The sequence below is a fragment of the Hyalella azteca genome, unplaced genomic scaffold (assembly GCF_000764305.2).
Source record: "Hyalella azteca isolate HAZT.00-mixed unplaced genomic scaffold, Hazt_2.0.2 contig13728, whole genome shotgun sequence".
NCBI classification, from domain to species: Eukaryota; Metazoa; Arthropoda; class Malacostraca; order Amphipoda; family Hyalellidae; genus Hyalella; species Hyalella azteca.
The window spans coordinates 361,539-389,482 of record NW_025943639.1 but is presented as its reverse complement, the minus strand read 5'-3'; the positions used below and the strand labels follow the sequence as shown (position 1 = coordinate 389,482).

Genomic DNA, 27,944 nt, shown 5'->3' with positions numbered 1-27,944 from the left:
CCAGCTCCCTAACACCAGCTTCACCATTGAAGGGTCTCTGGCAGTGCCCTGCCTTCTCCAGCAAGCAAGAGACCCAGGCATCCATCTTTACTGCCCCCGCCGTCATCATGTTTCTCATGCCCCACTTCCTGCCTCCCTGGCGGCTGCTGGTTGTCGTCCTGACGCCTCTCCTCTTGCTCCCTCTCGCCCTCATCTCTATCGTAAGTTCTTTCTATCATAAGTTCTATCGTTCTATCTATCGTAAGTTCCTCATAAAAGCATAATATAGTAATTTTGTTCTGAACAGAGATGATTTATGTTTCAGAATTGAGTATATGATATTTTCAATAGCTCTAATGATATTAAGCTCTATGATATATGATATTTTCAATAATTCTAAAATCTTTCATATTGCATGTTTCTGTGATGTTGCATTTCAACTTTTATCAGTAGCCAAAACCTTTGTTTAAAGTTTATATCAAATGATATTTACCCGCTCTGCGCCACCGGTAACCTTCGCTCATTAACGCTGTAAAAATAGAAGTTGTCAGCGTACAATGTGCAGTTCACACAAATTCACGTACAGAGTGCAGTTCAGGTGTGCCTCTAAAGCCTCATAATTACACACGAGGTCAACAATTTCAGCGTGACAATGGCGTTGGTAGACAGTCGTTCTGTCGACCCTGTTATTACAGGCGAGCTTGGTATCACGTGCCGGGCGAATGGCGACCATGATAATTCCCCAACGCGAACTCAAACTTACGTTTAGATTTGCCGACCTTAAAGCATGTCTTGGATCATGTCTTGCGAGTATTTCGAACTTGTTCAATCAATGGAACAAGTTAAGTATCGCTTCGTACATTGAGAAAATTCATACAGTCAGTGATATACACCAAGTTAAAAAAAGTCTTGTCGCACCTTATTTGACTTTATTACTATTATTAATTTGAACTTCATTGATATTGTTAGAAACAGTCGTATTGATAAGAAGTATAGCCTGCATTGTAAGGATTCTAACACCCCCACAACAGTTGGGTACGGATCACTTGCTGCATATATATTACGAGACAATAAACTTAATGTTATAAAATAATTACATGAGAACCGTGAGAAATAATAATTATCTCACTACAGAAATAGCTTCATGATCAAAGCGACGCAGTACTGCCTCATACTAACCTGAAAGTCATTACAACTCTTTTTAGCACCTGGAAAACCCTCCCTCCCCTCTCTGTTTTTAACACAACATGGATGACAAATGTTAAAGACGAAACATTAATTTAAAAAAAATTGCTGGACTGCCTTTGATCTCAAAAAACTATAATTGTGGCACGAATTTCAAGAGGTATAGTTTCTCAATTGAACCATATACAGTGCTGATCGAAAATTGTCAACTTCAATTTTGATCCTGGATTTTGAGATCTTGAATTCTGAGCTCCTGGATTCTGAGATCCTGGATTCTGAGAGATAACCTGTCACCTGTTCTTAGTTAGCTGCCAGTAGATTGTGCAGCAATAAGCACTGCTGTGATATTACGAAACGTAACATTCAATATTTTTAGGACAGCAGCATTTTGTTATCATGCACCATAAGTCTATATATTACGGTACATGTCAATAAAAAAGAGCACAAAAGATAACCGAAAGAAATTGATTGTGTTATTTGGGCACACACATCATGAGGGATATCATACATGAATATTGAGCTATAGCTCTGGGAGTTTCCTTCAAACACCAAAATTGGGGGTTGTCATAACAAAAGTGTAATAACCAATAATATGTGCGACAGAGGCCCGACTTTTGGCCGGATGCCAACGATGCTGATTGTACAGTATTGACCAGAAATAATATTTTTATTTGAAAATTGCACATAGCAATTTTTAAAGTATAACAATTATGGTCTAACGGAAACATTTATACAACTTACCACATGCAATTCAAGCACACAAACACCATGAGGTCCGCGTCGCGGTAATGACGACATTCACCTTTTCTGGCCTTGACTTTACATGCACTTGAGCTATGTGTGCCATTGTGTACCTTGACTTTACATGCACTTGAGCTATGTGTGCCATTGTGTACCTTGACTTTACATGCACTTGAGCTATGTGTGCCATTGTGTACCTTGACTTTACTTGCACTTGAGCTATGTGTGCCATTGTGTACCTTGACTTTAAATGCACATGAGCTATGTGTGCCAGTGTACCTTGACTTTAAATGCACTTGAGCTGTGTGCCTTGTGTGTACCTTGACTTTACATGCACTTGAGCTGTGTGCCTTGTGTGTACCTTGACTTTACATGCACTTGAGTTTTTGCCATTGTGTACCTTGACTTTAAATGCACTTGAGCAGTGTGTGCCATTGTGCACCATTGTGCACCTTGCACTCTTGCATCTGTTAACATTAATTATCTATCTCAGAGCTGTCCAGGGTTTGTTGGACTGCTTATAGAGAGAGATTCAGGTTCTGTAAACACCGGAGACTTTTTGGGATATTCGAACAACTTGACTAGGGTAACTAATTTTATTATAAGATAATGATAAAATGACTTGATGCTATTGACGATATTAATTCAAAAATTGTAATCAAACTTGAGAAATTATGTTTGAGGTTATGTGAATTTTTGCTAACCAAATGATCGAATACTAGCGATGTTTAAATGTTCAAAATATATCGAAAGCCGCATGATGGAAAACACAAGCTACAATACGTACGGACAAATTTGCTGTATTAAAATAAGCGCGGTCAATTGATACGAGCAGATCACAACTCATTTTCATATTACATTTAATAATTCAGTTTTGCTTCGATTAGTCTGAAATACTCGTGATGATGCTCGAGGAATCTCACATCCATTGTTCATCTATTCATTCCGTATTCATTATTCCTTTATTATTATAACATCAATTGTTCTTACATTGATTGCTCATCCACAATTCCTCGATTAATTTTACATCCAATGATCTTATATAATGTGTACAACCAATGTTCATAAATTAATAATTATTATACATCCATTGATCTTATATTATATGTACAACCATTGTTCCTATATTATTTGTACATCCATCGATAGAAGGGTGATTGATCACCAAACTCACTGCGTTTTTTCAGGAGGCTCGGTGCGGCTACGTCATCCTTGTGATGGCCATCTACTGGATGACGGAAGCTCTACCCATCCCCGTCACCGCCCTCATACCTGTCTTCGCCTTCCCCTTGCTCGGTATCCTGTCTACCGGAGAGATCTGTCTCGTCTACATGAAGGTTAGTCCAGCAATAAAATGCACGTATTTTCGTATAATAATAAGCTACTGAAATATTTTCCCTATTCACATTGAGTTTTGGACGAGATGTCGATCTTGATCACAATGAAGTGTATAGTCTTAGGCATGAGGCACTGTTATGAGCTACTTATTTACTTGATATTCATTTGAAATTTATGATGTAATGAACATATTGTTGCTATTCGATGAGTGCGTTGAAGTTACTGCTATAATAGCTCAGTCGCTGCACTTGCTATGAGAGAGAATAGCTAAATTTCATTCGTAAGCATCTTGCAGCAAATTTCCGAAATTTTCAAACACGTTAGTTTCGATGATTGGAAAACTGGAGATATTCCACCGATCAAACTAAAGCCGATGAAATGTGCAAGATGATCGGGGGATTGATTGTTTAACACGTTGACTCCGAAGTGGTACATATGCGTACCACGAAATGTATTTCTTCAGGACGTAGTGGTACATAATTCAGGTTGCCTAAAATCGGCCAAATCCGTGAACAAAAAATGCCAAAAAAGGCCGATGACTCAATATATACTAGTTTATTTGTAGGTTCCGTTATAAAAATTCTATTTATTTTCTTTTTATAGTATTTAAAATTTAATTAGGAAGCACTCCTATCATAAATTTTAGCCGGCCAACGCAAATGAGAAAAACAAAATAACGGAATTTGTCCGGAAAAAATGACCGTCTGGCAACCCTGTTTAAAAACAGTACAAAAAATGAAATAATAGTACAAGATGAAGCAATCGTAGTCAACGTGTTAAATATTTATAGGCAAATTTTGCTGAAAAATAAGTAATTTTTGCGGACTTGCAGTATTAGTTTAAACATTTTCTCCGTAAATCTGTGTAATTTAGAAACATAAATCTAGGAATTGATTTCACAAAAGGAGTCATGACCTGCATTAGGTAAAATGGCTCAGTCTGCAGCAAGTGCGGATGTTTGGACAAATGGTGCAGCAATAGTAACAAGATAAGACCATTGAATCCACAGCTGAACATAGACATCAATCACTTACCGTATAAATTTGGCTCGTACACGTAACGTTTCCTACTGGTTGCCATTCATGTTTTGCTGGAAAATTGTATTCAGTTCAACAATTGAAAGAATATACAGTCATATTTATTCAGACTATTTATCGAAAATTCCGTCTTAACGATCGAAGCGCCACAAATCCATCTTATGACATTGCTCACTGCAAATAAATTATTCGTGGACTTAGAAGGCATCGCCATCCGGGGAGTCATTCAAACTATTTGAAAATACTTAAAAGTTTGCATTTATATCCGGTAAAAAGCTCTTATGGCTGCTCAATGAGAGGCAAAGAAATAGTGTGTTTGCTCGATTGAACGCATCACACATTGCATCTGGCATGCAGGAGCATTAAGCAGCAACGCTTCTATGCGAATAAGGTCACATAGCTCAGGTTTTTATTCTCAATGTGACCTCAACGACTCCCGAAATGATAAATACAAGTAACTGCCGCAAAAAATTGTTTTAACATTATGTACACAGTTAAACAATTTTTCTCGATTTCCAGATGTAATTAATCTATTGGTTCTTGTTGTAAGCCTTGCCTAATGTCATCTAAGATTTCCACTTCCCACGTCTGGCTTGTGCTCAGTGCATAAACTGAGATGACCGCCGCCAGCATAATAGCCTGATCAGAGCTACGACACTGCAACAAAACAACAAGAATTTCTGTCCGTGTCGTCTGGCTAGACTAGAGGCTAAAACATCAGGTTTTAAACATCTAGGCTACTAGGAAGAAGATCCTCTGCAGGTCTTGAACTTTCTATACCACAGGGAGCAAGATCCTACATGCATTGGGTTGCTCAGGCAAGTTTTTCATCGTGTTGAACGCAAATTGTCGCCTAGTAACCAATGGTTAGGTTGCCGCGTACAACTGCACAACGCCAACTAGTGTGAGCCTTGAAATAATGCTGGGGTTTTGAATGATTTGTTATATAGTTTGCTACTTGTGAAGTTACCTTGAGCATGAGTAATTCAAATTTTTTTGGCATATTTATTTGCTGAAATTAGGACATTACAGAGATTGGTATTAATGGAAATCTGAGATGAAGTATTCATGTTCAGTTCACTTCTTGCAGGACACCTTAATATTATGAAGATCTGAATTTTAAGCCAGGCAATTTCCAAACACTTGGTTGGTGAGAGTCTAATATACACTTCACTGGCGCACTAAATGTTGGCTATCGCACTCCTCAAAGTCTTCCATCAAACAGGGTGGCCCAGTGGTTACAGTTCAGAGTACCAAGATTATCGCAGAGAGGTGCGGATTCAATCCCAGCTCTGTGCGCCAGTTACTGGTCAGAATCGGCAAGGAGGTCGGGCGGTTAAACAGCCAGAATTGTAGCAGAGTTGTGAGTTCGAGACCGCAAAATGCTGTGAATGTTCTGCGATGTTAAGAATCGGCGACAGGCCTACGGCCTAGTAAACGCTGAAACCGCTATTATTATTATTATTATTATTATTATTATTATTATTATTATTATTATTATTATTATTATATATTATTATAACGGTGTTGTCGTCGAAGTTCTGAGAATTTCTGTGACCTACCAAACACCTATCTCAATTGCGACGTTTTTGGTTCTGCATGGAAAGAGTTTGTAATCGGATGTGTTCATGTGTGAAGGACTGTCGAAAGCCGCGGAAGTCATCTTCTCTAGTTTGACGTCGTCGTCTAGTTCTCTATCTCCTTTTCCTGTCTAAATTTCCACCCTTAGTTTATCATAGCCTGAAGTCACGCAAATGGAGGCGGCGGTGTTCATAAAGAGCGATTGCCACGGAATTGCAGTGCGTCGAATTATAGCGCTCCGCAGCTGCGCCTCAGTGCAAACGAAAACAATGAACAATGCAACCTAACCAAAAATACAGCACACACTGTCCTGACTTTTAACGACAAGAATAGCGTAACAAAACGCAAAACAGGTTCATCCAGGATGGTTCTCAAAGCTGGTGTATGGAGAAGGAGAACCAGTATAGAGACACAAGTCCACCCCATGTTTTAATTTGCTTGCAGTTTGCTGTAAATGCTTTAGAAATTTTGTCATTAAAGGACGGTACCTAAAGTTATTGAGATTAATAATCGTGTTGATTTAATCTCAGTTAATTAGATTTCAGTTCTGCATACAGCCCTGAAATACACAAGCGTTATTTTGCATATTAAAAAGTCATTTGCACTCGCGATGCTAGAGGGACCATGGTTGCTTGAGGTCACTCATTATATTTATCCATCACCATACCTTTATATTGCATACGCTAGTGCTTTTCTTACCGGCAATACAGTATCAAGTTTTTGAATTGGTCTACGGCCCATGCCTGGCTGCCAGCTGGATACACGAATATAATCACATGTATTTGACCAAACCATAGTTTTATACGTAACTTATATTCACAATTTTACTACCACTAAATTGAAGACCCATCAAGCAACATCTATTTTGATCACAATTGTCAACATGACAGATGAAATGTGCTGCCGGCATTTGCGGCCACATGTCGGACACGCAAGCGATCTCAAATTACTCTGGCGCTATTATTCAGACATTGGATGCAAAAGCATTCTACAGAATGTCTCCGCAAGGATGTCTGTCATTATGTAAGAATCGAGCGAAGGGCCTCGCATGATTTCTGAAAGATAACAACAACACGGAACTGTTAAAGTCGTGTTTAACTTCGCTGTGCTTCACCAATTCCAGCACGCCGTGAAATTGTCTTCCTTTGAATATGTTTGCATCCTGAATTTTCAAGGGCATATGATGTGATTACTCGGTTTATCACACCAGAAATCCCAAGACAATAAAAGATATACTTTGTGATTGTATGGGTACAAATCTGTTGCGTTTAACACATAGTAGGCTTGTCTTGTTGATACCCGTCCGAGTACCTATATGTGCTTAACAGACTAGTTTTCAATTAATATTTTTCTAGGTATGAAAATGATAAAAACGTGTGATTTGAGATGAGTCCTTATATAAGTCAAAGCTTATCATAATCCTAATGGCAGGGTTTGGTGCAATTCCGTTAAAAATTATTTATTTAGGAAAATGTTTTCTATCAAGTTTTTTTATAAGAGTGGAATAGTTGTACAGAAACAGGAAAATTCGAAAATAGTTCGAGAAAAATAATGCTAGATTATTATTCATAAATATAACAACACAAAATACAATTAATTTTTTTCATTTAAAGGAAAATCCGTTAGCAAAAATGCAAGTACCTATATATCATGATGAACGAAATAATATTCAAATATTTATTTGCAAAATGGATTTTTAATGATAATAGATATAATGATTATTTATATTGAGAGAAAAATGCTTAAATTCAACCAGCTTTTACAATCTCATGCTCTTCATGATTTTTGACTACGCAAGCTTCTGGTTTGCTACCTCTCATGTATAACATATTTCCCTTCTTTGAAAAAATTCGTTTACCGACCCATAATTAAAATAATAATAATTTTTTAAATACCGACCCATATGTAATGATATTATAATCTATTTCTTCGCTTGCGTGATTAGTCTCCGATGTGGATTTCTACGTGCGCATAAACTTTGTCTTCATATTTTGATACCCCAGTTTCTTCCCACGTGTTCTTAATATACGCATGTAGCCGCCATTTTCCATGTTCACTGGAATTTGCAACAATAAAATTAGCTCATACTAGACGCAGTTCATTTCTCATGTGCTATAGCATTCATTGTTTAACCCTAAATGCCATGTAGTACCCAAGGAACCAAGCTATTCGGTTAGTTAGAAGTTAGATTTATTTGATCACTTAAATTATTGAATATCCCGTTTCATTGTTTTTGATTTGTCTTGGTTCATGCATTATCATTTCATGTATATATCGTAAATTATTCCTTGAATATTTTTCTTAGAAATTTTCTTGTACTTTTTTTTCTAGAAACCGTACGTCATTGAATATTCGTTTCTTATCCTGCCATGATGAATAGATTAGCAAACGTTCAAAAAGGATTAGCCTACAAAAATAGTCCTATTTACATCGCACCTTAAGTCTATCACAACGATTTTCTACAATCCTGCCCCTGAATTACGTGCTTTAAAATATGAATTAGACTAGAATAATTCATATAAGACATGACTAGAATAATTTATAAACTAATATAATCTTTGCTAATAGCTTTCTATAGAGCACACAAGTGCTTAATAATAATTGACATTATAACATTCCGAAATTAGTTTCTTTGACGCGTGTTACACCAATTAATATTCGTAATTGGTCGGACATTGGCAAATGATGTAGAATACTTTTTGGCTAAATCAAGGTCCAACGCAAAACGTTAGTCTGTTAACGATAAAATTAAATGATTAAGTTCGAAATTGTCTTTTACAGTAAGAATGAATCAAGGATTAGACTGAAGCAAACGTCATTTGAATGAAAATGATGAATAAATTCTATGATTAAAAATATATTTCACTAAATATACGTTGAATTAAGGTGAGATAGGTCATTATTTCATCAGCATACCTTTAACTATCTCACTAACTGATCGTACACTATATTCATAAACTCTTTTCGCAATTATAGTTTGCGTTTGATTATCATCGATAATTAATTACTTTGGAATATAAAAGAAGCTCGTCTGTATTGATTAGTCGTGAGTCCTGTTGATACAGATGATTAAGCAGGTTAAAATTACTTGAATATCAGGTGGTTCACCATCATCCCGATAACGTTACAATTATCAACAATAAATTATACCTGATCGAGGACTAATAAGAATTTACATCAAACGTGACGCTATAAGAAGGGTTGACAAATTCTGCCATATGAGTAAATAAGAAATATTCTAATAGTCCTCAAAATAATATTCACCTTGCAAGTTTTTCAAAGTATTTTCAAAAACCGCTGATGAAAGTATAGTAGTAGGTGTTGAGTGTTGATTGATGAACCCCCCCCCCCACCGGCTGGTGGTTGGCCGCCGATATTGCGGCGATATTGCAAGCGCATGCAGTGAGACTATAGCTGCACTTGAACGACAGACAGGTGGAGTGACACTTGTATGAACAGATCCACAAACTTACTCTCTAAACCATACTTAAGTACAGATAATACTGCTATTAATAAAGATACAGATAATACTGTTATTTGAGATCTTAAAAACGTCACCGAGGCTCACAGTGTTGCTGACTAGAGTGCAAAAACGGATGCTGAAAGACAGGCATTGCATTTCAGTTGGGCTAGGGCTAGGCATTCATTTTTTTAACGATAAAGTTTGGCCTTGGATGCAGCAGTCTGGCCTTGAATGTCTCTTGCCCTTGAATGAACTTTGAATTCTATCAAATTCAATTTGCATTCAGGAATTTTCAAGTAATCTAGATATTATCATATATATTTTGATGAATAAAAAATATAAATTAATAACCTGTGTCATAAATTTTTATACAATATACAAATAAATACTCAAACCAAAACTAATTAATCCTGGGCTAAAACATTTGTATCTTTTCTTAATTATTTTGTGCGCTATTAATGATGCTCAATATTCATGTTACATAAATAAGCCTCTTGCACGTACGCTCATCACAGAAGAACTCATCGTGCACAGGTGCTCGACGAATGATTGCTTTCAGGTTCCAGTACCTACATCATGTAAAAAACTCCTTTACCCGTCTACATCTCATGAACATGTTTATGTTCATCCTCCCTCTCCCCCACTCTGTATCCCCTACACCACTACTGCCTTATTAAAGCGCATGCCTTTCCCTCCACGTTTGATGGCTGCAGCTTTGTTTATTAATTACCTTATTGTTGTTCATGTTTATTTCAGGAGACGAACATGATGTTCCTAGGTGGCCTGACGGTCGCCATTGCTGTGGAGCACTGCAACCTTCACAAAAGAGTTGCGCTCTTCGTCATCCTACGTGTGGGTGAGTGGTTTGTTGACACCGAACTGACTGTTATAACTGTTACCCATGGATCATATTCCTCGTAATAAACTCAATGTGTAAATAAACTTATTCTAAATTCTAATTTCCACGGATGAACCAATAGATTACTCATATATACAGACTTAATTTTGTTATTTTAGGTTAGCATTCTTCAGGCGTGAAACAACGTTAAAGACAAGTTGATTTCGTTAGATGACAGCGGGGAGGGAAATTTTTGTTTAAATTTAACCAAAAACTACTGACGTTACTTCCAGACATTACAGAGTTTTAGAGAATATTTTAATGTTTAAATCAAGTACCAAATAGAATTCCTTTCAAGTTACTTTCATAGTATAAAACAAACCTTTGCGTGATCTTGCTGCTCAACAGGCATGGAATATAATGGCTAGGCGTCATGTCCTCCAGAATCTAGTGCCAGATATTTTCTTGAGATTAATTGTCATGCAGCAACTGTTGATGAAGAGAGTGTGTGTCTAAAATAAAAACTTTATATGTTAGAACAACGCGAGTCCGGGCTACTTGCTAGCCACTATCCGTTTTAAAATACGGACAGGAAACTAATTTGAATCAATATTACACTGGGAAAAGATAAGTAAAAAGATAGTATCGAGCAAGCATTTCTTATTAAGGCACTGCTCCATGAATACAAATGTAAATTTGGGAGCCTGCAAGTTCCTGTTTTTGGCTGCGAAATTTACGCAGCAGTACAGTAATTTTATATGCCTGGTTTTTCTTTATGAAACACTGGCGCTGGAAATCATACCTGGAAAATTTATCGGATCCTTTTTTTACTGTATTTTGAGCATTGCATTTTACAGATGACATTTTCCTCGGCTCATCAAAGATACTTAAACTGAAATCAGCTAGAAGTTAAAATTTGAAATTTTTTGTTGTAAAATCTAGCATATTAATGTAAATTATGATCAAGCGTCTATTGCACTATTGGCGCCATTTATAAATTATAAAAACGCAACTATTGCGTGAGCTGGGCAAATAAATTATTTTGTAGTTTTTAACCTTTAGATTGTCCACTGACTGCAATCTTTATGCCTGAAGCACCTCTCGTGCACAGGAAATTATGAACGTTTCGTTACTTGCTCAGGTCAGTGGAACGTTTCGTTACTTGCATAAATCAGAGAATTTCTTTACTTGTACAAGTCAGAGGAAGTTTCGTTACTTTCACTGGTCAGAGAATTTCTTTAATTGTACAAGTCAGAGGAAGTTTCGTTACTCTCACAGGTCAGAGAATTTCTTTAATTGTATAAGTCAGAGGAAGTTTCGTTACTTTCACAGGTCAGAGAATTTCTTTAATTGTACAAGTCAGAGGAAGTTTCGTTACTTTCACTGGTCAGAGAATTTCTTTAATTGTACAAGTCAGAGGAAGTTTCGTTACTTTCACAGGTCAGAGAATTTCTTCACTTGTACAAGTCAGAGGAAGTTTCGTTACTCTCACAGGTCAGAGTCCCAGGCGTCTGATGACAGGCTTCATGGTGACCACGATGTTCTTGTCCATGTGGATCTCCAACACCGCCACCACCGCCATGATGGTGCCCATCGTCGACGCCATCTTGCAAGAGCTCTACAAAGTGAGTAAAAATTAACAAAATTAAAATATTCGGGTACTTACTTTTTTGATTATTATTTTTGTGCTGCTGATCAATGCGACATGCGCAAAATCGGATTATTTTACATTGACTATCAATTTTTCTTCCACTGATAACAATCACGCCAGTGCGCTGCTGTAAAATATGACTAATGATACGGATGGCTGTAGAACTGAATTAGCAGGCAAGGCAGAAAACAATTAGCAATGCGACTAATCAGGATATACGAATTTTGACTTCGGAAGTCTCCATGCGTCCCTGCCCTACCAGGCATATGACGTTGAAACAACGTTGATATCACGTTGATCGACGTTCGACGTCAGATGCCTGCATGGTGATGCACCACGAGGCAACAATAACACAATCGCGAGAGTAACTCATTTCAAGCGTAACAGTCGAATTAGGGAGCAGTATTCTAGAATTAATTGATAACAATTGAAATTATATTTGAATAATTGAGAAGTTTTGAAGTGTGATTCAAAATTACTTGTCTGTACAAAACCTTATATCCAGGATATAAAAAACCTAAGACAAAATGAAAAAGCATGCAAAAAAATGATCCCGCAAATTTTGCTACACTTTTTGAACAATACCACTGCATCAAAAACAGAACAGACATATTCCAGAACAACGATATTTTATTAGCAGGAAGAGATGAGTTGCAGTAGCAAGTCAAAAGCTGTATAACTAGCAGCAGCATTTCAATAGCAGAAAGAGGCCACGCCAGCTGCGGCCCCAATAAGCTTCATTTGTAAAACGTCCGTCCGAACAGAAGCAATGTATACGCATGCGTCGTGATGCAGTCTTCCGATCCGTGACGCGGTGTGGGTCAAATCAAAGTACGGGGTTTCGTGCGTTCCTATCGTCGACTGTTAGAAAAAACGGCGAAAAAAACGGTCCCACTGGCAATCTAGTGGCCGGTCGCCCCGTGAAAATGGTCTGTTCACCGTTTTTAGCAGATGTTTTACGGATTTATAGTGTTATATTAAAATAAAAACCGAGACACGGTGTTTCTTTCCACGTGCCGACCGGCCACTAGCTGAAACGCCGGTAATACAGTTAACGGTAATTTTTCTAACAGTGTCGGCTAGCAATTCATAGAACAAATGATGACGGTCAATCGAGAGTTTAATTCTGGAATTCATTTGATTTTGATTCTAGTGGAAAGATGTTGAGCATCGTTATATATATTCGTTATTTAGGAGCTTTAGGTTGCTTATTCTTTTTGACAAATCAAAATAAAAGTAGACGAGCGAGGATTTCCAAGTCCCTTTCGCTAAAATTTCATGTTTTTCCCTGTTTCGTTCGGTTAGTTGGACGCGGAATTAATGATTGCGAGATGTTACATTTAGTGCATAAATTTATCTTCTATACATTTATGAATAAAATTACTATATATCAAAAAAATCGTGAGTCAGTCATCTGAAGTCGGAAATACGCACTTCATTATTTGAGCTATTGAAATTTAGGTTGAATAGCTTAAAGAATAACAGTAAAACGACACTATACATGACAATGCAGTGCTGAAAACTGCAGCAGATTACAGACCAATAATTAGCAAACGACCTCGACGTGCCCATGCAAGTACAAGGCTCATCTCCAGATTATCTTCAGGCGTGACATTGACAACTCCTGCATCCTTTGCGAAAATGTTGACCTCTATTTGCTGTTTATAAACTGAATTTTTCCTTTGTCCTGCGTTAAGTTGATACATGATGCCACTTTAAGTGAGTTCCATACTATTGTGTCCCCGACACATGCACTGACATCAACTTAATACTGTAGTTTCTTGTCTTGTAAACTATGTTGTTTATTTTGCGCTCAGATGACCTTACAATTACAAGAAAAACATATCATTTCCGGCTCGTATGTGAAAGTTTCAGAACTCATTTATGTGGGGCCATAGGGTGAACCTATAACAATAATAATATAACTCAGTACTCACTGCAGTGAGTGACAGAGAGCGCATTTTCTCGTCGACGAAAACTTGAGATCACGGACGGACGGACAGACAGACAGACGGACATGGCGAGCACAATAGTGCATTTTTTCCATAAATGAGAAAATGCGCTAATAAGAGCCATTTCTGTACGAAAACGCGCATTGTATTATATTTTTTATGGTTATTCAGATGTGTTTTCCACGCTGTATATAGTCTTTCATGCATTTCCTGTCTACAGGTAGTTCGAATGATGCATGGTTAAATGTGTTCTGTGGCTGTAGACTATCATTCATAGAATAATAATCTTTTCATAAATTATGTTGTTGATCATGCTTTCAGAAATATTTTGATATATGAAGTTCAATCTACTTATATTCATGTGCTTTCAGGCATCGCATAACGAGCCATACCTGGTATATAACGCAGAATATGACTGATAAAAATCGTTTATCATCAGTTACGCGAACTGCTAAATGCCCTCATGATAAAATGTATATTTTTTCAATTCAATTAAAAGAAAATATTGCCAGTTCTATCGTTTCGTTCAATACAAGGAAAAATTTCAGAGCCTTTGTTCACGTCCAGAGTTCGGAGTTACCGAGAAATCGTGGTCGGGTCATGCGGAAAGTTTTGTGCAGTTCGCTAGCCGTTAATTTATACCGGATTTTACCGGCTTTCGGGGAACGTTCCCATACCGAGAATTGCCGCCTGGGTTTCTAAGAAAATTATTGCTGCAAGTCTTATTTGAGTGTACCTGATAACTAATGTTTTGTATTCTGGATAGTGCAAGAAAGAATGCATGGTCGGTTAAATTATTCGATTCGCGACCTGCAGAGATTGCGTTTTGATTTACCTGCATGATATTATGCAAATAGATTATGATAACAATGTCAGCTCTTATGAGCACGTTATTCAAGTTGAATGCAAGCAAAAAATACTTTTTTAATCTCTATTTGATTATATACGCATATAAAATATCATATATTCATTCATGATTAATGATTCGTATAGATATGTTGATATTTCAAATGAACAACGTTAACAAGATACGAAAATTGAAATTTTTCTTTATTGATGGAAAAATTCGATTTCTCTTTTCATTTGCATTGAACTTCTCATTTTCTTGACTGTCTTTGCCACTTTGTAATGATGCCTAAAAGACGTAAGACGCATTTACAAAGTAAAAAGAATATACAATGTATAGTTTTCAGCTCATGCTAAACGAGAAATTGTACTGCTTGCACCATGGCAATGCATGCAGTTGGTCCAGGAAAGTTGTTCAGTGTACACCTATTATTATCGAGGTAAAGGTCACTCAATTCTCGTACGAGAATGCAATAAAAACTTACACCTGCCACCGGGTATGCTGAGATAATGAATATTCTGCAGCCTCCATGCATAGAAGATATATTCTTGCGAATATATTCAACCCTATCTCTTCTTCGTCTTCTTTAGAGAATGCATTCTGCATGCCTTCTTTGGAGGATGCCTTCTACATGCCTTCTTTAGAGGATGCATTCTGCATGCCTTCTTTAGAGGATGCATTCTGCATGCCTTCTTTAGAGGATGCATTCTGCATGCCTTCTTTAGAGGATGCATTCTGCATGCCTTCTTTATAGAATGCATTCTGCAAGCTATAGAGAATAAACACCACTTTCTTTAAAGAATAAATGGCGCATTCTTTAGCGTAAAATTTTATATTCACTAGACAAGACATCTTTTAAGCTCTTTATATGTTGGCCGGAAGGTCGCCGGGAAGGCTATAATCCCGGCGGGGACTCCCTGCCTGCCTGCGCGGAAACGCATCGAGACGAGCATTCTCTGCTGCATGTTTTGACTGAGCCATGACCATGGCTGATTGCTGCATCAACTGATAGATACTCATGGCTGATAGCTGCCTCAACTGATAGATGCTCATGGCTGACTGCTGCCTCAACTGATAGATGCAAACTGATAGATGCTCATGGCTGATTGCTGCCTTAACTGATAGATGCTCATGGCTGATTGCTGCTTCAACTGATAGATGCGCATGGCGCATTGCTGCTCAATTGATAGATTGTCATGTCTGATTTCTGCTGATTGTTGATTTGACTGATGGAAGCTCATGGCTGACATATCCATAGCTGAGTGATTGTGATGTTTTTGAGCACAACTTAACAAACCTTAGGAAGTAAAAAATATTTACCTAATTTCAACTAATTAGTGTGTGCTTCTTAAGATATAAGGTTGGTTTCATTGTTAGCATCATTGACGCTCCGAGTATGAACATCTTCAAAAACAGACCAGACGAAGCTATGCAGGAGCATATGTTCAGTCTTAAAATGCCTAGCAAATTACGGACCAGGCAATAAGTCCAGCAGCTATCTCAATCAATCGTCAGTTATGGAAAGATCGGGTTCCAAAGGCCGGATCCCTTGTGAATCAAGTCACGAAAAGTTCAAGAATCGGCAACAGGCCATGGGTCTATTTCTTCAGTGCCGACATTTCTATTCTATTCTACAATGTTATTATTGATTATCAACTGCTTCAATTTCGTCAGGTTGCGACCGCATAGCGTCTTATAGGCTTTACTCGGAGCATTCGCGCATATAAGTTCTCGTATGAAATAGGTTACTACAAAAACCGCCCAGAGAGAAGTTTACAATTAAACACTGGTACATTTAATATCAAATTGGTGAATTAACAAAAATCTCTAGTACAACAAAAGGGTAGTCCTAACACAACTAAAACTGAAAATCTATCAGTTTACATCACTCAAGCTTCCAAATTATTAGAAACGTTGATCTGTCGCAGTTCCGTTGCGTGTAGTACGACTGTCATAAACGACCGTAATTCACGCGCACGTTTGCGGCCGTATTTATCAGCGGCCGTACCGTAGCCGTAGCCGCGCATCCCCGCTGCAGCCAGTGGGCGTTTTTTCTCCATAGCCGTCATGCATGTCTCGCTGATATACTATAGATGTCTCACGCTCAGTCTGGCCGTAGATTGTCTATATCGACCGTACTTCTGCAGAATAGTGGTGAAGTCTTCCTCGTCGATAATGCTACTCTAAGCTCATTAATTGCCGTGCTTTTGCTGTTGGTGATCGTGACCGTACAGTTACCGATGATGACTGTGACCGTATCGAGTTAACCGTACCGATGATAATTTTTGCTCGGTGCTTGAAAACTTGAATCTTTTAATTGCCGGCGTTATAATCGTTGCACGTCTTGCTGTTTCTCGTGTCATCTCACGGCTAAATAACAACCGTAACAATGATGTTGACCGTACAAATGTGGCAATATCATGGCCGTTACTCATATATTTTTGTCGAGGTTATATCCTCGGTATGTCCTAGTGGTATGTATGACTCAAATTTTCACGCGGCCGTTATATCTCGAGCCGCCGGCCGACGGCCGGGGCCTTCACCTACGTCTGCGGAGATGGCTGCAGACCGTACTGGCGTGACCGTCACCAAAATAGAATAACCAAATTTTTTTATGGGGGGGGTCCTTAGATAGGCAGACTTCACGCACACATAAGCCTAGCAAGGGACGCCTCGACAGTTTCGAGTTCCACAAAAATCAGCACTTTCGCTATCCTCGGCCGTTACAAAAATGCAAGAAAAACCTGTGTCTCACGGTCACGAGGTCACGAGAACAATCGCGTCTTATGCAACCTTTGCACCGTTTTTGCCCGCATTCCAATATTCTTCTCAACACCTTCACTCTAACTTCCAATAGCTTTCAGTACTCAAGTTATTAATTGATTCGCCTTCAAATTACGTTCTATACAGTATAATATAACTAAAGTCAGAATTAATTATAAATAATAAAATTTATAATATAATAATATAATTTATAATTAAATAAAGTCTTCCTCTGACTAAAGTAGGAATTTCAGAATCATGACGACATTTTTTCTTCTTAATATATAATGACGTTTGCTTAAAATTACAGATTTTTATGATAATTAGCTTCAAAAACAATCAATAACTTTCAATAATCCATAATATAATTTACCGTTGGTAATAAATGTTTCAGACCCGAAAAATCGGGACAGCAGCCCGGCAGACCGAAGAAGACCCTCGCATCAGCCCTCACAAGCAGAGCAGGGACCCTATCGCGGGCTCAGACCCTTCACAGCTCTCATAGTGAGTCAACCATCATAGTGAGTCAACCCTCATAGTTAGTCAACCCTCATAGTGAGTCAACCCTCATAGTGAGTCAACCCTCATAGTAATAGTGAGTCTACACTTATAGTGAGTCAACCCTCATAGTTAGTCAACCCTTACAGTGAGTCAACCCTCATAGTGAGTCAACCCTCATAGTGAGTCAACCCTCATAGTGAGTCAACCCTCTACAAGTTCATTAATGTTTATAGATATTCAATTATTATATACAACATTGTATTTATTCACTTATAGAAAAGGCCAGTACATGTATACTAATTGCAAATTATTGATACGTATAGAAGTTTATTCAATATATTCATTGCGCTTTCGCCACAGTTACAATGTTATAAGCGATTTATTGGGCACGAATTGATTGTCATCCATTTAAACTTCAGCAATGAAGCTATCATCGATTTTACAGCCAGATATTAGATTAATCGACATACCAGAACACTCCAACAGTATTGCTGTAAATAATTAATAATAATATTATTATTGCTGTATATACAGACACATGCAGTAATTAATCGTCATAACTGTACATTTTAAATGCAGGGATGCATCTGCGTTGGCAGGATACATTTCCACCGAAAAAAATTAATGATATCCTTTTAGCACCTATGGCAAAATCAATTAATTTGTGTTATTAAATGCAGTTTACGAGTACAGCTTTCATTTAATTACATTCTATTATATAATGAAATTCTATTTATTTTACTAACGTAATATTTTTTATTTACATACAATCCCTGGCGCGTAATTTCACTTTAGGATGAAATTAAGCCTGTGTTCGTGCAGTGCCCAATCCAAGAACAAAATATCCGGGCAAATTTTTAATCTAATATTGTAAAATGAAATACAATCTTTAGTCTTTTACGCATTATTTTACTTTCGGATAAAATTAAGCCTGTGTTCGTACAGCGCACAGTGCAAGAAAAATATCAGCGCACAGTCCGAGACGGAAAGATCGCACTAAATACTTGATTTCATACTGTTTATTAAACATAATCCCTATTCTTTTTCACGTGTTATTTTCATTTCGTATGAAAGTACGCCTCTGTTTATGCAGCGCCCAATGCAAGAAAATGTATATCGGTAAATATGTATTTTAAAATTCTAAAATCACATTTAATCCCCAGTCTTCAACGCTCTACTTTATCCGACTGAAATTAACTCTGTGTTCGTTCAGCGCCCAGTCCGAGAAATATGGCAACGGCAGCAGCTACTCCGTGTCGTCGAAGTCCTCGTCGACGACGTACGAGGACGTGGCCAAGCGTCCCGCCGACGACGTGCAGGACGACACGTCCGACGAGACCGTCCTGTTCGCCCCGCCGCCCGACGAGCTCTGCGCGCGTCTGCGGGACATGTGCTACCTGGCGACCGCTTACTCTGCTAACCTGGGGGGCACGGGGGCCATCACCGGGACCGGGCCCAACCTGGTGCTCAAATCTGTCATGGACAGGTGGGTTGTGGGACAGAGACAGGTGGGTTGTGGGACAGAGACAGGTGGGTTAAGGGACAGAGACAGGTGGGTTGTGGGACAGAGACAGGTGGGTTAAGGGACAGAGACAGGTGGGTTATGGGACAGAGACAGGTGGGTTTTGGGACAGAGACAGGTGGGTTGTGGGACAGAGACAGGTGGTTATGGGACAGACAGGTGGGTTATGGGACATGGACAGGTGGGTTATGGGACATGGACAGGTGGGTTGTGGGACAGAGACAGGTGGTTATGGGACAGAGACAGGTGGGTTATGGTACATGGACAGGTGGGTTGTGGGACTTGGACAGGAGGGTTATGGGACATGGACAGGTGGGTTATGGATCATAGACAGGTGGGTTATGGTACATGGACAGGTGGGTTGTGGGATTTGGACAGGAGGGTTATGGGACATGGACAGGTGGGTTATGGGACATAGACAGGTGGGTTATGGGACATAGACAGGTGGGTTATGGGACATAGACAGGTGGGTTATGGGAGATATACAGGTGGTTGTAACGCCGATACAGGTGGGTTATGGGGCCGAGGCTTGTTGGCTATGTGGCCGAAACATGTGTGTTTATGGGTCCAAAGCAAGTGGGTATCTGTGATACAAATGTAATAAATAAACTTCTGTCTGATGATAAATTAAATTTCGTGAGTGAAATTTTTCACTGCTCCGTAAGAGCAGGTAAAATATATCATAGATTAAAATTTATTTTGCTTTAATTTTTTAATGTACTTTATTCTAGAGTTAATTGCAATGAATAATGTTGAAATGATATTGCTTTTATCAGGAGTTTCCCTGGCACCAACGTTGTCAATTTCGCGACCTGGCTGGCCTACAACGTGCCCGGCATGCTGCTGTGCGGAGCTTGTGCCTGGATATGGCTGCACATTCTCTTTCTGGGCTGCAGGTGAGGCAATGGGTGCTTTTTTCATGATGTAGAATACGAGTCATGGCTTTTTTTCATGCTTCAGATAAAGAAGCCGATCGAGCCTTTATAAAGCCGTTTGTTAGCACAAAGTGGCCTTTTTATTGATACCAACAAGTGTTTTCTAAAACACATGCTCACATTGGCCCTAAGTTTAGAATTAACAAGGAAGCTAGCACAAACCTAAGTCATTATCGTTCGTAATTAAAAATTTGATCAGATATTTCATGGCTTGCTGAATGAGAAGGATAGAGAATATACGAAAGATCTCAGTAAATTACTCACCCCTCAGGCGAGAAGTGTTGCTGAGCAATAAAGACCGAGAGGCCGAAGTTAAGTCCATGCTGAAAATGTACGAAAGATCTCAGTAAATACAGTTCAGTTACCCCTCAGGCGAGAAGTGTTGCTGAGCAACAATGACCGAGAGGCCGAGGTCAAGTCCATGCTGAAAATATACGAAAGATCTCCGTAAATACAGTTCAGTTACCCCTCAGGCGAGAAGTGTTGCTGAGCAACAAAGACCGAGAGGCTGAGGTCAAGTCCATGCTGAAGAAGAAGTACCGCGCTCTGGGCCGCGTCAACTTCCACGAGGCGGTCGTCTTGACGCTCTTCATATCGCTGGTGCTGCTGTGGCTCTTCAGGGCCCCGGGCTTCATGACAGGCTGGGGCGACCTCTTCGAGAGGTTCTTCCCCGGCATGTGAGGGGAAGAATTTCTCATTTATTGATCGAGTTAAAGGAATTATTATTAGTATTGTCATTCACTCATAATGAACGCACCACCACTCTTCCCCACCACTCATAATGAACGCACCACCACTCTACCCCACCACTCATAATCACCACTTCTTCCGACAAGTCATTATCGACATAATTAATAGAATTATTTCTGGTGAATGTTGAAATTGACCGGACATTTCACTGATAGTTTTTAATTTCTTGCTGTTTTGCATTACTTGGAGGCTTTTATTATCCTGTCCGGCATATCAAAAAATCATAGAAAATACCTGAAAGGATTAATGCTTAGACAATGTTGTAATTAATGGACTAAATTTGGGTCGTTGCTTCGATGAATAGTTGATTCTGTAATTATTTGCAAATTAAATTATCTCCACAAAGGAAACTATCTTTCAACTAAGTATCAGCCATATCATTGATTTTAATCCCTTAACATTGAGGTCACGAGTAGAAGCTAGAATGATAAAGAATTTGACTCTAAATTTATTATAGTGAAATTGACGATGCGACGCCAGTGATGATGATTGTGCTGCTGCTCTTCATCATCCCGCGCAAGCCATGGTGGCGGAGCACCAACCGCCAGCTGCCGGATGGTGAGTGACGTCATCTTCACTATATTTAGGTAATTCGTTGAGTAATGACTAATATATAAACAAAAAATTGCAAATTAAACGTTATTCAATGAGTAGCCTTAATTCAGAGAAAATCAATTGTTTTATTACTTAATTTAAGCCTTTATTCAAGCCTTTTCACAGCCTTAATTCTGATAAATTCGCAATGATTACCCACATGTCCGTCGAAGATCGCCATGTTGTCGCCTGCAGTTTTTTTATTCACTGATGATTGTAGATCAGAGATCGTGGTAGGGTCACAATCATTGTGGATCAGAGATCGTGGTAGGACCACAATCATTGTGGATCAGAGATCGTGGTAGGGTCACAATCATTGTGGATCAGAGATCGTGGTAGGGTCACAATCATTGTGGATCAGAGATCGTGGTAGGGCCACAATCATTGTGGATCAGAGATCGTGGTAGGGCCACAATCATTGTGGATCAGAGATCGTGGTAGGGCCACAATCATTGAGGATCAGAGATCGTGGTAGGGCCACAGTCATCTTCAGGGCTCGCATCAATGAATAGATATCTAAAATAAATTATAAAGTTGAGCGGCTAATACGAGTATGTTGTCCGATTTCACGTCGAGGATGATTTATTTCTATCACTCTTCTGCTGCTATTAGCTCATTGACCGCTGGATTTACAATATCGTAACTATACTAAAAACCTGACTGTGTTTCAGTTTTTTATTTGAAAGAAAATAGAGGTTCCGTAACTGCGTCAGCTAATCAGCTTAGCTTCTTCCAAAAAATTGCAAACTAACTTTTCGAACAATGTATATCAATTACGGCTCATTACAGTTTTAAAATGACAGATACCTTTAAATTTCTCACAGTAATAGAAATCTTTTAGTTAAAAGTAAACTAAAATTTCCACGCCGGAAAAAACTCTCTGTATAAATCCCTCAGTGTTGATTTTGGGATCAATCCTTCAGTATTGATAACGTTTATTGGGATAAGTGCTGGGATCTTTCACTGCTGAGTGCTAAATACTTTCCGTTTTACTTTCATTTCTTGATGCAGCGCAGATGGAGCATTAAACTTTCACTCGCTGCTTCCTGCTTAGCAATAACAACTTATTTCCGTCAATACTCAGCCTTGAGGTAATGAATCAACCGGCTTACAAAGCTTTTTATTTTATGATCAGTTATTCCCTAACAGTTTAAAGCTATTAATGTATTGAAAGCAGAATCATGATTAATATCTTTATGATTGCGCTAACATGGCGGAGCAGATCAATAACATGATGGCAGTATTTAGCACTAGGAAATCGATGTCGAATGATCCAGGTAAAAGTACGATGTTATAAAAGAATGGAATAGTAAAAAATTATTCAGAATTTCTGTTGTATGTTATTTTAATACTCGTCGCCTGCAAATTCACCTCAAGATATCGAAAGAATACTACTAAAATGTGTGAGCTCATGCAAACGTGAACACTACGTTGTTGAAACTTCGTTTAGAATTCGCCATTTAATTGCTCCTAAAATACTCATTTCAGAAGGTAATCACCAGCACAATTGATAGCACGATATAAAATCAACCAAAAAACAGCAAGGACTAAAATATTAAAATATTAAATCTTTACATTACACTTTTTAAGATTGTTTTTTCTTGCAGAGCTGCCAGGCGTGGACCGTCAGGCCGTCGAGGGAGACGAGCGTCGCTACGAGCGCTGCCTTACCTGGGAGGCCGTGCGGGACAAGGTGACCACACCACACACCACACTGTGGACACCATACAGTATACATTATTCTGTATGAACCACACTCTAGATATCACACAGCAGATGTCTATCAGACACGCAGCTCTTTCAACACCATAGATATACTGTACATGACACTGTTTGTGCTATACCGTAACCAACATACTGCAGACATATCATGCTCAATATAAACCTTTTGCTGCAATTTTCCTCCATTATAAACGTGTTTGTTTGTATGAACCGATTAGCGTGAACTTTCGTGTCGGATATGACACCGACTGCTCCTGGTATAGTTTTCCTTAAAAAAATTGATCTGAAAACGAATAACATTACGAAGCCCACTTTTTTCTCTCCATCAAAAATTATCTACAATCTTATACAACCATCCTATTGTGCACAACAAATTTCGCTGTAATCGATTATTTATTTCAAAATGATAACAATACCGCGCTATCCTTCTTGATTATTTTAAATTATTGTTTAATGCGTCACTTACCTTACGTTGTACCCAAGCTGCCGTGGGGCATCGTGCTGCTGCTGGGGGGCGGGTTCGCTATGGCCAAGGCGGCCGACGAGTCGAACATGTCGCGCGTGATCGGCGATCAGATGAGAGCTCTGAGCATCATGCCCAAGGAGGCGATCGTGTTCATCATCACCCTGGTGACCGCCATGCTCACTGAAGCTGCGTCCAACACCGCTACTGCCTCCATCCTCATGCCTGTACTCAAGGAGCTGGTGGGTACAGCGGGGTACAAACTCTGTGGGTACTAAGAGGGGTTACGGTCACCGAAGGGGTTACGACGAGTGGGTTACGATCACCAAAGGGGTTACGATCACCGAAGGGGTTACGATCACCGAGGGGGGTTACGATCACCGAGGGGGTAACGATCACATAGGGGGTTACGATCACCGAGGGGGGTTACGATCACCGAGGTGGTTACGATCACCGAGGGGGGTTACGATCACCGAGGGGGGTTACGATCACCGAAGGGGTTACGATCACCCAGAGGGTTGCTATCACCGAGGGGGTTGCGATCACATATGTGGTTACGATCATCGAGGGGGGTTACGATCACCGAGTATGTTACGATCACCGAGGGGGTTCCGATCATCGAGTAGGTTACGATCACCGAAGGGGTTACGATCACCGAGTAGGTTACGATCACCGAAGGGGTTACGATCACCGAGTAGGTTACGATCACCGAGGGGGTTACGATCACCGAGGGGGTTACGATCACCGAGGGGGTTACGATCACCGAGAGGGTTACGAGGGGGTTACGATCACTGAGGGGGTTACGATCACCGAGGAGGTTACGATCACCGAGGGGGTTACGATCACCGAGGAGGTTACGATCACCGAGGGGGTTACGATCACTGAGGGGGTTGCGATCACCGAGGGGGTTCCGATCATCAAGGGGGTTACGATCATTTAGGGGGTATTCGCTGACCTGTTTTAAGCTATTCGCTGATGCTTGTTCTGTGTACAGAGCGTGAGCATCCACGTGCACCCCGTGTATATGATGATGCCACCTGCCATCAGCTGCTCCTATGCCTTCATGCTGCCAGTTGCCACTCCCCCAAACGCCATCGTCTTCGGTGCCGCTAACATGAAGGCCGTTACCATGGTGAGACACCCAGCTTTAATATTGAGTGATAATTACGGTAATTAAAGGTGAATGGTTCGAATAAAGATTTCTCTGTGAAGGTTTCGGGACAGAGAAAAAGTTTGGAGACAATAATGGGTAATCCGGCGCCCCAATTGACAATTTTTTGAAACATTTGCTCACTTTAGGTAATAAAACTAATTTCCAGCTTAAACGGATGCTCCAACGTTTATACAATTTTGAATAAGGTCAACAATTTTGACGTCACAAACATTTATGTTGGAAACGAGGTAGAAAGGCGTGAATTACGGATTCGGTTTGGTTTTAGTCTTCGATCGTGCAGAAAATCAATGGAGGCGCCAATGTATACGTGTTGGTGGCACGTGAAATGTTAGACGTCGCCTGAGATTGTTCTGAGGCAGACGAAAGTAAACGGTTGAACAGCTGCCGACAAAGAAGCATAAATGATCACGATGAGAGTAAACGGTACGATACTCAAAATTGGGAAATATGAGAACAAATTCATGAATTATGAATTACCTTAAATGATAGATCCACTTACGAGGCGACATTAAGGCCAGATATGGTTAAATATTAAAGTTAATAAAGCAAGATCAGCCCATAGAGCAAGTTTAAATGGTTAGTAATCTCACGATTTTAGAAATTTGAATGTAAATTAATTTGGTTAATCTTAAATCAGTAATTAAGCATGCTAATGGACATGAAGATGTTTCAAGTTGAAATAAGAAAATTGCAATTTATGACGCGCTAGTATAGCCTGCGGTGGTCACTGGCTCCTGTCTTCTCCTCGACAAACTAGGTGGCACTAAACTACTTTTTTCTTAATTTTAAGAAGGATGGACATTCCATTTTTAATTTCAAATGTGTCAGTTCTGAAAGAAGTTGAGCAATTTAATATACAATTCCTACAATCAATTTAATCTTTTGCAATTTATTGTACAATTTCTAATACCACTTGCTTAGAAAATAAAGCGTATATGCGGATTTCTTAAATTATTTTCTATTCCGAAATTAATTATGATTGTTTTCAAACATGAATTTCTCTTACAAGGTTTGTCTAGCAAATTCGGAAAAAGACAAGTTTTTTGACAGATTATATAGTACATAATTTCTGCTCCTTGACTGGGACTTGCGGCTGCTATATTAGGTTCTGTTATTATTATTATTATCATTATTATTAATATTATTATTATTATTATTATTAGACTTTATATTAGGTTCTGTAAGCCTGTCAAGTCGTGCGTGCAAAGGAAGCTTCCCATTCGCGCATCGCACGACAGCTCTAATTTACATCGCTGGGAGAAATTGTTATTATTGCAAGTTTTATTTACGCAAAAATTTGGACAGTAAATTCATCACTGCATGAAATGACTCATAATATTTAAAATTTACTTCAATGTATAATAAAATCGTTTTTCTCTGAGGACAGCAAGTCCAGGCTGTCATGACATATTTGTTTACAAACTCAGTTAAATATACAACGAAAATATACATAGGCAAAAATATAGGCAATTATTCATTTATATTTTGCTATATCTTTCGAACTTATAAATTGATAATAAAAACGTGATGTCACTGCCGCAGCTGAAGGCGGGGCTCGTGATGAACGTGATCTGCGTGTTGGTGGCGACGTTTATGATCAACACGCTTGGTGTGGTCATGTTCGACCTGAACCACTTCCCTGACTGGGCCAGCGCCAACGCCACCAACTTCACGCAGTGAAGCTCACACTGAAAATAACCTGATGTATTTTTACATTTTTTTTCTGGAAGCTATCCATTTCCAGGATTTACGGAATATTTATCCTGTTAACAAGCTTGATGACAGCTTCATGTTCGTCTTGGTTGATGAATATTTACCAGTATTTTCGCACCAGTTTTGAAGCCAATAGAAGTTAATTATTAAGCCTACACCCAAATGTAGTGTACAAAATTGAGCACCACCGCAGTAACTTCGAACATTTCACAGCGTTTTCTCTGCACAGAAATTTCGAATAATATTAATATTCCTAATGTCCTTCAAGAAACATTCAACAATTGATTCCACCATTTTAGACGAATTATATAAGGTGTCGAGTAATTTGGTTCCTAAATGTTGCTAAAATCCTGGCGAGAGTTCAGTGCTTGTGATACGATTCCGTCCTTTCTTTATTGTAATTTATTATTACATCACATGGAGGATAAGCAAATAAATTTGAAGAGAAGGGAACGTTTTGCAACTTAATTTTACAAGGAAGCTTTATTCTAGAATTAAATATTGTTGATGAATTATTTAAGTTCAATATGCCTGGTTGAAATAAATGTTTGTAACTATAAACAAAAACAGGAGATCCAAGAGACCAATTACAGAAAAATAATCTTGTGTGAACGCAAGGTAATTCATGTTTTAATGAAGCCTTTCCAAGGCCTCAGGCAGACTGCCTCAACTGAGATTTGGATGTGAAATTCGACTCGGCTGATCGTGGGAAATAATTCAGAAGTTTATTTTTTAGTTACATCGAGATTAAAATCGAGTTTTATTCCGGTAAAATTTAAATGATTATATGCTATACCATATATATGCATTCTTGCACGTCGCATTTATCATATTACACTCAAGTGTCACTTTTACTAATACTATTGTATACATATTATACCGCTTAAAGCTCGTTTGACTCACTCCACACCACATGTTTCTGGTCTTGTCTCAACCGACTCGTGATCATTGGGGAAATTGCTAGAATTAATTTTTGCATTTATTTATCTTTACTTGATAAAAAACTTCAGTCAATTCTATCCCATCACACAAAAGTATAATTGATGCTGGTTGGTAATTTGGAGAACGGTGGAACTAAAAAAAACTTTCTGAGAACGTTTCTGTCGATCCATTCCCCACTGATACTTTACTTGTTAGCGCAATTTCCCATTTATGGAAAAAATGCACTATTGTGCTCGCCATGTCCGTCCGTCCG

The 27,944-nt window shown here is 38.9% G+C and overlaps 1 protein-coding gene across 1 annotated transcript; it reads left to right on the top strand.

The window, feature by feature from the left end:
* On the top strand, positions 1 to 27,944 carry LOC108670350 (solute carrier family 13 member 5). Its single transcript, XM_018157816.2, has 13 exons — positions 1 to 200; positions 3,093 to 3,242; positions 10,081 to 10,180; positions 11,657 to 11,787; positions 17,770 to 17,879; positions 19,090 to 19,362; positions 20,175 to 20,294; positions 20,807 to 21,010; positions 21,541 to 21,641; positions 23,285 to 23,370; positions 23,883 to 24,104; positions 24,857 to 24,994; positions 26,579 to 27,944. Exons 1-13 carry the CDS (start codon positions 108 to 110, stop codon positions 26,714 to 26,716), a joined length of 1,866 nt encoding a protein of 621 aa, XP_018013305.1. The 5' UTR covers positions 1 to 107; the 3' UTR covers positions 26,717 to 27,944.

Excerpts from the sequence above, each read along its gene's own strand:
- LOC108670350 (XM_018157816.2), top strand. The coding sequence starts at position 108 with ATGTTTCTCATGCCCCACTTCCTGCCTCCCTGGCGGCTGCTGGTTGTC. Across the intron at positions 3,243-10,080 it reads TCTGTCTCGTCTACATGAAG|GAGACGAACATGATGTTCCT; the intron begins GTTAGTCCAGCA and ends TGTTTATTTCAG. Across the intron at positions 17,880-19,089 it reads GACCCTTCACAGCTCTCATA|CGCCCAGTCCGAGAAATATG; the intron begins GTGAGTCAACCA and ends GTGTTCGTTCAG.